The sequence below is a fragment of the Helianthus annuus genome, chromosome 4 (genome assembly GCF_002127325.2).
Source record: "Helianthus annuus cultivar XRQ/B chromosome 4, HanXRQr2.0-SUNRISE, whole genome shotgun sequence".
NCBI lineage: Eukaryota > Viridiplantae > Streptophyta > Magnoliopsida > Asterales > Asteraceae > Helianthus > Helianthus annuus.
Window position 1 is genome coordinate 2,314,107 of NC_035436.2, and position 11,683 is coordinate 2,325,789.

The 11,683-nt window shown below is 33.6% G+C and overlaps 1 protein-coding gene across 1 annotated transcript; it reads right to left on the minus strand.

Moving 5' to 3' along the window:
* Nucleotides 1-5,512: 5,512 nt before the first annotated feature.
* On the minus strand, nt 5,513-8,423 carry LOC110934278 (transcription factor MYB26). The gene is made up of 3 exons (XM_022177445.2): nt 8,318-8,423; nt 6,046-6,175; nt 5,513-5,931 (listed from the first exon to the last, which is right to left on the minus strand). Exons 1-3 carry the CDS (start codon nt 8,421-8,423, stop codon nt 5,547-5,549), a joined length of 621 nt encoding a protein of 206 aa, XP_022033137.1. The 3' UTR covers nt 5,513-5,546.
* Nucleotides 8,424-11,683: the final 3,260 nt, after the last annotated feature.

The following is an 11,683-nucleotide window of genomic DNA, read 5'->3' on the forward strand; positions in this document are numbered from 1 at the left end:
ATACCCCCTGCCTGGACTCGAACCCGGGTCTCTATGAAGAGTAGAGGTGGGACTGGCCAACTGGATCGTAAGATGATTCGTATCCCAATTTTGACCAAAACTCGAGTCAAAAGTATTCGGTAGATGGTCAAGAACCGAACATGAATCACCGATGAATGATGGTGGAAGTGGAGGAAGATCAACATCAATACCAGTTTCAATATGTTGGCCATGATTGATCAATGACCATGGTCCATTGACCCGAAGATCTTGACCGTTGACTGTTCGCGGGTGATCATAGCCATAAGTAACACCAATCTCTTTATTTTCATGGTTCACAGCAAGAAACTTCTTCTTCATGTTGGAATTCCAGAAGTTCTTTACCGCGCTATCGGTTCTTCCGGGCAAGTGTTTGGCAATTTCTGACCATCTATTCTCAAAGAAATAACAAAATAAATCAATATTCAGAAAAAAAAAACGATAATAATATTATTAAAAATTAAAAATAATAATAATTATGTACTAAAGATTTAGTATCTTATACTTGTTTCCTAGGTTATTGTGTAGATTGATTATCAGCATGGCTTCTTGAAAAGAAAAGTTTCCTCTTTTTAAACCTGGTTGTAGATAATTTATCCATCTTAATCTGCAGCTCTTGCCACTTCTAGGTAACCCTGCATTAAAAACAATTTTAAATATTGTAATAGTTTTAGAAATCATATCGAATAATGTTACATGCTCTTCACTAGGGCTGTAAACGAATCAAATTAACACGAACGGGGTCATGTTTATGTTCGTTCGTTAAGGAAATGCTTATGTCTGTGAACTGTTCGCGAACGCATGTGGGACATTAGTTTATGTTCTTGTTCATTTGTTAAGGAATTTTAGTTATTTGTGAACAATTTGTGAAAGCTGGTCACGAACATAAATGAACAAAAACAAACGCAAACGAACACAAATGAACATTAAAAAACGTTAAAAACTTTTAACAAGTTAACATAAACAAATGAATACCAAGGAAAGTAAACAAGCTAACATGAATGAACGTAAACGAACTAACATGAACGAACGTAAACGACCATATATTACTGAACGTTCACGAACGTATTCGAATGAAAGAGACCTTTGTTCATGTTCGTTCATTTAATTAATCGAACGAAATATCTTCTTCGTGTTCGTTCATTAACTAAACGAATGAACATAAAAGAAGTTCCCGCCGAACGGTTCACAAACTGTTCGCTGAACGTTCAGTTTATTTACGACCACTTCACTATAATTTAAATACAAAAACAATTTTTAGTAAAGAACTTATAAAACCGCATCAAATTGAAAATTCTCTGCATAAAATTGGTTATGTATTGAATGCACGCCAATATTGTATTGACCCAAGTCTTCGTTGATCCATGTCTCCAAATCCTGTAAATAAAATAACTTATAGGATAATCTTCATTGATCCAAGTCTCCAAATCCTATTCATACGCTTAGTTTTGCAAGGAATCGCTAACGTAAACTTGTGAGTGAATCTTTCAACTCCCCTTTTTTTTATTTTATTTATACTTGGCTCGGTATATTTTTTTTCTGTTTTTATATACACATAAATATATATTATGCTTTGTGCATGCCTATTCTTGTTGCTTCTTAATGGTTATGTTTTTTTGGCATTCCTTTTAAATTTGTTGTTCTCGCCCTCATCTAATGTGTTTTTATCAGTAAAACTAAATTACCTATTTATCTTTTCTTTTTATCTAATTCGAGATTCTTTTTATCCATTTTACAAAAATGTCCTTTTTTTTCCTTCACAAATGCCATTTTAGGCATTTTAGCCATAGATTCATTAAAGAGTTAATAGCCAAAATGGTCGGTTTGCTCACTTTTGCCACTTTAGTCCAAAATCCAAAATTTTTAAATCTGGGTCCCTAAGGTTTGCATTTTGTTGCCATTTTAGTCCAGATTTCAAAAACTCCCTTTTTTGACTGTTGCAACCAGCCTATTTTGTCCTTTTGTGCAGGGGTATTTTGGTCATTTTTATGAGTTATTATAACAAACTCAGATCAAGAACCCAGAATACCCTTGCGCAAAAGGACAAATAGGTTGGTTGCAACAGTCAAAAAAGGGGGTTTTTAAAATTTGGACTAAAATGTCAACAAAATGCAAACCTCAGGGACCCAGATTTAAAAATTTTGGATTTTTGGACTAAAGTGGCAAAAGTGAGCAAACCTCAGGGACCATTTTGGCTATTAACTCTTCATTAAATAATCACAATTCTTCAACTTAAAACAACATGAGCGCATCCAAACACCTTATCCTATAGAAGTTTTATTACTTTTGATTTCAGTTCTACAAGGCTACCTTACCTCTTTCAAAAGGCGCATCCAAACACAATATTCAATAGACCGTTCTATTACATATGATTTCGATTATTCAAAACAACCTTAAACATTCTTGTTCTCAACTCGTGTTTTTATTTATTGCGATACAGCAAAGCGACTAAGGGGGGCAGGCGAGTCATTGCACGGAGGATTGCTAAGGGCCGCTATAGAATTACAGCTTAACTAAGTAAATCTTTTTCTTCCTTTTTAAGCATTTTATGTTATCACTAGATGTTGACTTGTTGAGTGGTCAACCCATAACAAATCGTGGAATGCTGCTTTCTTTTGAAGAATTTTGCATTGTGATCCTTAGTTGGACATTCACAAACATCTTTCTGTTGAAGAATTTTGCATTTTAATAGTTTAAATGTCTTTTATGTATTATGTTCATCTTTTATAATTCAACGCTGATGCAAAGCTCTATTAAATTAATACGATCGACTATTACTGATTGATTAAATGATTGTTGCAAAAAAAACAAAATATGATCCAAACAAAAGAACCAAACTACGTTATATCCTTTAATACAATGTTATTTTTGCAACTTCTTTTCCTTTTATATATTTTTAATTTATTAATATTAATATTATTTTTATCTTCCTAGTTTTTTCACTGTTCATGGTTATTGTAAGTTAGATCATGCTATTTCTCTTACTTATTTGTTTTAGAGTAAACTTCCGTTTTGCTCCCTGTGGTTTGGTCACTTTAACGGTTTTGCTCCAAACTTTTAAAAATAGCCATTTTACTCCCTGATGTTTCGGTTTTTTTGCCAGTTTGCTCCCCGCCTCTTACTCCATCCAAATTGTTTGTTTTTCCATTTTGCTCCCCGCAGGGAGCAAACTGGCAACAAAACCAAAACATCAGGGAGTAAAATGACTATTTTTAAAGGTTTGGGGCAAAACCGTTAAAGTGACCAAACCACAGGGAGCAAAACGGAAGTTTACTCTTTGTTTTATAACTTCCAAAGGCCCAAAACCCATAAACTTTACTTCTTGGCTCTTGCTTGTTGGGCCCAAACCAAAATGGCAAAATATTCAGTTTGGGTTCGGTTTTAGCCGAGTATTGATCCAAACCAACCCATGCTACCCTGTGTAGTTTCTTGTTACTTTTTTGTATGTGCAGATCTTTGTAAATGGAACATAAAGTCTAGAAAACATCTAATGTAAAAACAATGATGTGGATGACTTGGTCTCCTATGCCAAACTGTAGAAGATACACTATCAGTACAAAAAAACAAATATTTATGGGCCAACTGGAGTTGAGGAAGACAAACCAAGTAGAGTTCATATTCATTAGTGATGCGGGCCCAAGTGTGAAGGAGCGGGCCATATTGTATTTGGAGGCCCAAGATCGCGTGACAAAAGGGGCTTCACTAAAATGGCTCTAACTTGGGCTACAGGTGTCTGTTTTGGGCGTGCGACCAGGCGAAACGATCGTGAGAACGAAGCCCATCTTTCTACAAACACCGTAGGTGGTTTGGGTCAACGTTCAGGCCAAAAAAACGCTTATTTCTATGAGTTATTTATATTTTTATGTTTTTTAGTGCTTTTCGTGGACTTTTATTTGGTTCTAGCTTTTGGCCCAAGTGTGTTTTGAGGTCCGTTTTGAATTTACGTTGTTATTTATATGAATGTAATGGGAGGAAGATAATCAGTTTTGAAGTTTATGAAAATTCATTTTTCTCTCCCAATCCACTTGTGAGTGTTTTGAATGTGAAACCCCCAATTTTCGGTATTCTACGAGAATCAACGAATTTTGGAAGAATTGTTCCTGGTATTCTGAGTGAATCAACAGGTCCGATTTCGTATCCCATTTCCTAGTCTACATCAATTAGGCTTATGAACATGGCAGTGCATGTAGACTCGTCCTTTACAAAAAAAGGTGAAGATTAAGACGACTTTTGAATGAAACAAGATTTTGGTTATCGCACATCCAGGTACATGAAGGATATCGAATAGACAAAAAGTCCTACGTATCTAGCCAATATACCTCCGGGTAATCTAGACATGTGGAATCAGGAGTTATCTAACAATGCATGTAATTGAAGCAATAGAGGCGGTATGATTGTGAATAGGGCTGCAAACGAACCGAACGAACACGAACAAGGCTTTGTTCGTGTTCGTTTGTTAAGAAATATATGTGTTCGCGAACCGTTCACGAACACTTATCTAACGAGAATTTGTGTTCGTATTCGTTTGTTAAGGAAATGAACTTGTTCGTGTTCGTTTGTGTTTGTTTGTTAATTTTAGGCAACGAACGTTGACGAACACAAATGAGCACAAACTAATGTTCATGAACACAAATGGAAACAAAGGAACACAAACAATCGTTCATAAACAGAATATATAATACACTGACACTTATTAAATATTTAATTTGTTGGAATTTTGAAGTATTTAAATAAATATAAAAACTAAAAACACTAATGAACTATCGAACACAAACGAATACGTTACCGAACGTTCACGAACATAAACGAACGAAATTTATTGTTGAGATGGAATGGTTGAACAATAACCTTCCGGTAACCGTAGATGGTACAGTACATAGTGGAAGCGAACTTTTACGAGTTGTGAGTGTTTTTTTTTTTTTTTTTGTAAATGCAGCAATTTAATCCATGGTGAATATAGGTTTACTTATAACTGATCACCTGTATCACCTGTATTGGAAACCGGTCGACGACGACAGACAACTGTGTTGCTGGTGACAAAGACGCGCAACACAGGATAAAAAAAGGAACCCGTCGTGATTTTATGGGCCGACACTTATCTTGCTGTTGAGAAATTTGGTGGGTTCAGTCCAAATTTGTTTACATAGTGGTGTTGGTGGTGTCTTGTATCTAGTTTTGGGCCTGTCCAAATTTGTTTATGAACTGTTGAGAGCGGAGCAACTGTTCTGACTAGTGGCGAATCCAGAAATTTTTTCCAGATGTTCCTTTTGGTAGATTCTCACTAATTTTTTTTTTCAAATCATACAAGGTTTCTACTAATTTTTTTCATTTTTTTTCCAAACCGAGGGGTTCCTAAGATATGGTTATGTATGCCTCTATATATACCCCCCTCATACAAAACACATAGATTATAGATACCCTTTAGACTATGGTAATGACACATAATTACATAGCTAGTCTAATATGTTCGTTACAAAGCGATCCGATCATAATTAAGTGAATAATGATGAATAATCAACACGAAGATCTCACTTATCACTAATCAACTCCATATTGTTCATTTCACTTGACTCAAATTGCATCGTAAGATGATTCATATCCCAATTTCGACCAAAACTCGAGTCAAAAGTATTCGGTAGATGACATGAATCACCGATGAATGACGGTGGAAGTGGAGGAAGATCAACATTAATACCAGTTTCAATATTTTGGCCATGATTGATCAATGACCACATTCCATTGACCCGAAGATCTTGACCGTTGACTGTTTGCGGGTGATCATAGCCATAAGTAACACCAATCTCTTTATTTTCATGGTTAACAGCAAGAAACTTCTTCTTCATGTTGGAATTCCAGAAGTTCTTTACCGCGCTATCGGTTCTTCCGGGCAAGTGTTTGGCAATTTCTGACCATCTATTCTCAAAGAAATAACAAAATAAATCAATATTTAGAAAACAAAAACGATAATAATATTATTAAAAAATAAAAATAATAATAAAAATGTACTAAAAATTTAGTATCTTATACTTGTTTCCCAGGTTATTGTGTAGATTGATTATCAGCATGGCTTCTTGAAAAGAAAAGTTTCCTCTCTTTAAACCTGGTTGTAGATAATTTATCCATCTTAATCTGCAGCTCTTGCCACTTCTAGGTAACCCTGCATTAAAAACAATTTTAAATATTGTAATAGTTTTAGAAATCATATCGAATAATGTTACATGCTCTTCACTAGGGCTGTAAACGAATCAAATTAACACGAACAGGGTCATGTTTATGTTCGTTTGTTAAGGAAATGCTTATGTCCATGAACTGTTCGCGGACGCATGTGGAACATTAGTTTATGTTCTTGTTCATTTGTTAAGGAGTTTTAGTTATTCGCGAACAATTCGTGAAAGCTGGTCACGAACATGAACGAACAAAAACAAACGCAAACGAACACAAATGAACATTAAACTTGACATTAAAAAACGTTAAAAACTTTTAACAAATTAACATAAACAAATGAATACCAAGGAAAGTAAACGAGCTAACATGAATGAACGTAAACGAACTAACATGAACGAACGTAAACGACCATATTACTAAACGTTCACGAATGCATTCGAATGAATGAGACCTTTGTTCGTGTTCGTTCATGTAATTAATCGAACGGAATATCTTGTTCCCTTGTTGGGTGTTCGTTCATTAACTAAACGAACGAACATAAACGAACTTCCCGCCGAACGGTTCACGAACTGTTCGCTGAACGTTCAGTTTGTTTACAACCACTTCACTATAATTTAAATACAAAAACAATTTTCAGTAAAGAACTTATAAAACCGCATCAACACTTGTACCTCTTAACTATCAATACATAGGACAGTTATATAATCGTTAACCCTCTCACTCTTTACTTCTCGCTATATTTTTCAAACACCGTGTACAAATGTTATATGAATTGAAAATTCTCTACCTAAAATTGGTTATGTATTGAGCGCACGCTAATACATAACCAATTTTACTAAAACAATAAAAAAACTCTTGGCTATATCATGTTGTTTGAATTTGTTTTCTTCAAATTGCAAAAAAAAAAAAAAAAAAAAAAAAAGTAAATAGTCATATTATGATTTGACCAAATTCGTAGGCGTGTGTGATGCATTTTTAAAGAGTACGATACCGATAAACTTTGTAAATGAAATAAATAATAGAAAGGGGTCCTTCTCCCAAGAGTACGACACAATTTGATCCACGAATAAGTTGTTGCAAGGACGTTTTTGAGGAAAACGAAGTCAACATAGCCATTTTGGGGATTTTCTCTTGTTTTAAGGGCGTTTGAGCTAACTTATCCAACCTGTTTATTTAAATTTTTTTTTTTTGAACGGCAAATTTGGATCACTGACGGACCACTGGAGTATCATCGTGCCACGAGCAGAACCACCCGATCATATCCATCTCCACTATACACCAATTCAGGAGGAAACCCAATAAATTTGGGAAAAACCCCCTTTGTGGGAATCGAACCCATGACCTAATAGTCAAAAGCCTTATCCCACCACCAAGATACCACTAGGCTATAATGCCATGGGTACCTGTTTATTTAAATATGAGCCTACATATTTGCACACTAACATGGCTATTTGCACATTAAATCCTATCTGTACCTACGCTGTGCATAGACCTATACGCAGACTCTGCGTATAGGTCTATACACAGCGTAGGTAAAGGGTTCGTACACGACCACTCAGTCAGACCCTAGTTGTCTGTGCCTATGATTGCTGGGTAGTCTCTGAATTCTATGCAACCTATACGCTGCGTATAGAGCTATACGCAGTGTATATAAACCCTAAGTGTGCAAATAGACAGCACCAGTATACGAATAGTGTGTGCCTTAAATATTTGTAAATAAGCAGTCTCTGAAGTCACTTATTCTAAATTTATAGAAAAAAACGATAAGGATATCAAAAACCACTTGTGATACCTATCATCATTTAATATCAAACATTATATATTAAAAACATATATTATAAGAGAATATCAAACATGGGTTAGGTTCATTTGTGAACAACCCCTTTCATTGTGACCACTACTGAACTAATCGTAGCCCTTGATTATCAATATCAATACACAAGTGTAAATCAATGGTCATGATTTGATGATAAAAATACACTAGCGTATTTTACGATTTGATGATGTAAATCAATAGCCAGGATCTGTTCACTCAGTTCACAAATACACTAGTTTTCACTATAGAACCAGACCCTATCAAACATTATATATTCAAAATATATATCATAAGAGAGAGAGGGAGAGAGAGAGAGACCGGCGAGTTTAGGAATGGAGCTCCAACGACAATCGCGACCATGGGTAGAAATGTAATTAACCAGTTTTTCATCCTCTTCAGGTGACCATAATCCTCTTTTCAACATATTTTCTGTCTCTCTTAAATGAAGGAGGTAATTGACAAACAAACAATGTTATATGTCGTCTTTATATATATGATACATTACAATATCGTTATCATATGTGTAATGATGATGATAGTGAAATGTAAGGAATCATACATTTTAGTAGGTGGCAAATTTAAAAGATAAAAGTAAGATGTATCTAAAGGGGCCTCGTAGTCTTCATTCACTCGTCCTATTCATTTAAAACATAAAATGGTCTCGTCCAGTGGTGGAGCTTGACACAAAAATCTGAGGGGGCCGAAAGCCACGAGACCCGAAAATTTAGAGGGTCGGACTCAATACATATAATTTTTTTTAGATTTAATTTTTTGTAAAAGTTACACTACGAATAATATTGATTTCCATTCCTTGTAATTTGCTTTGGGGATAAGATTTTGTTCCCGAATACCCGTATCGAATTTTCTTATTCAATACATGTATTGCTACCAAGTTATTGGTATTTCGGTATCTAATACTTACGACGTTATGGGTATATATACTTTTTTCAGTAATATTTGGCATTGGTACTGAATTTAAGTACGAAATTCCAAAAAGTTATTTTTGAGATTTGATATTAGGCTTTATTTTCTTATTATGGTGGTCATATCGATTTTACCTATTTGGTACCCGTACCAATTCTACTTGTTTGGTACTCGTACCAATTTTACCTATTTGATGCTCGTACGAGCACTCAAAAAATACATAAAACAACGTGGCACCAAAGCAGGTATCGATACCAGTACCTGCAATGACACCATACCAATATATTATATACCGGTATTGGTACCTATACGAGTACAGATATAGGTAGTATAACAATATCATCCCTAATTTGAAATAAAATCTTTAACTTATTGTTTTGATAATATCATAGTTTTAACATTTCTTGATGTAATGATGAAATTAAAAATTCAAGCTTATATGTGTGTTAAAATTTGCAATCTTTGACACTTATTAAACCTTATAAATCTATATAAAACTTGCCCAATTAAAACAAACCCAAATGATATCCAATAATTGATTAATGAATCACAACCAAACCGTTTTATATAACTAAAAATACCCGAAAATAACTGAATCTTTTGATATGATCAAGCAATAACCGAAAACAATCGAGTCTAAGTGAACCATATACAACATACAACCCTATGTTCGAGTGATCCCATCTAAAGTCAATTTAAAACGTGAGATTTTTCTCAAAAGTTTAATAAGCTAAAGGTTTTATTTCAAATTAACTTAGATCACCAATAACGGGTCTTGCGAATGCTCACGAATGCTGGTAAAGACCTATGGATGCAGTGACCCACGAATTATGTGTGGCGTTGCCTCATTTTGGGTGTTTTTTTGCATAAAATTTCGAGGGGACGGATGGATACGAACAGCTGGCGTGGGCCTTTTTTTTTACACAGTTTGTAAGATATGGTTACTTAGCTTACTTTCAACATATTTAATTATTTAGGCAAAAGATCAAATACAAATAATCTTAACATACTAAACATACAAATTGAAGGAAAACCCAAAAAGACAAGGTGGCATTTTTGTAATTACCACCAACTATCAAAGTTACAACCAAAAATACCTAAAAAAACACATTTTTTTAACATTTTTTATTAAAAAATCGCTACATTTCGTTAGCAAAAAAAAAAATTTTTTTTTTTGCTGCTACTAAAAGTAGCGAATTTTTAATAAAAAAATGTTAAAAAAATAAAATAAAATAATTTGTGTGTGTTTTTTTTTTTTTTTTAGATTTTTTAGGTTTTTTGGGGGTTTAGTTTTTAGCATTTTAACTTGGGTGGGGGGGGGGTTAGGATTTTTTTTTAGGTTTTTGGGGGGTGGGGTGGGGGGGGGGTTAGATTTTTTTAGGTTTTTGGGGGGTGGGGGGGGGTAGGTTTTTTTTAGGTTTTTGGGGGGTGGGGGGTTTAGGTTTTTTTTGGGGGTGGGGGAGTGGTTAGGTTTTCTTAGAGGTATTTGTAGAGTAACTTTGATAGTTATTGATAATTACAAAAATGTCACCTTGTCTTTTTGAGTTTTCCTTCAATTTGTATGTTTAGTATGTTAAGATTATTTGTACAAGAACTTTACCCTAATTATTTAATTGAGGTGTTAAATTAATCTTTAGTGGTTAACTAACCTAAGTAACAATTAAAAGATTAATTTAAATTAGAAGAATATCAAATGGTCAAAAAATTATCAATTAAGAATTAAACTTATTGAAATTTCCGTATATCTACATATATTTAATAATTTATATTTATTTGGTTACGAAAAATAAATGTAAAAAGTACTGATAATGTGAAAAGGTTAAGGATATTCATGTGATGACTGATGAATGCATTGCTTGAAAAGCGTTTGTGGAAATAGTGTGTCATGTCATGCGACTAATCGCGTTTATAGTAGGGGTGTTCAGAATTCGATTCGAATTCGAAAAATTCGAAATTCGACTTGATTCGAATTCGATTTAAAAAAGTTCGAATTCGAGTTGATTCGTATTCGAGTCCAGTAATCGAATTAGAATCGAATACGAATTTATGACTTTGAATTCGATTCGATTCGAAATTCGAATTCAATTTATATATAATTTTTTGATATATGTATACACACACAAACATATATACACACATATAACTTCTAAACTTGTCAAAATATATGAACTACCGTAATAAGTGATAAGTTTATTATTCATAACATTACCAAACCTACTGACAAATAGTCCATGCTACTTATTTCTATATTTTTACCTAACTCAAATCGCTACCGGTAACCAACCTATCTTCTAATTTTTGGTGTTTTGACATATTGATAGTTAATTAATTTGCAGATTATTATATTTTATGTTGAATATAATTAGTATGTAGTATTTTAATAAATGAAAGTAAAATAATTTATTGTTTAGGGCGATTTGTATTAAATCGAATTTATTCGAATTCGGTTCGAATTCAATTCGAATTCGAGTTTCAAATATTAATCGAATCGAATCGAATACGAATTCATGTAAAAATAATAAAAATTCGAAAAATTCGATTCGAATAGTTCGAAAATTCGTTATTCAATTCGATGAACACTCCTAGTTTATAGGTTTCAACACAAATTATTTTTCCGCATATATATTATATATCTGCATTTTATTTTTGAATTTTTTTGAAAAAAAAATATTTACATATATTTTCCCATGACACATGTTTAGTATGCCGATCATAAAACAAGTAAAGTCATTTACTTCACGTATTTAAGATACAACTGGT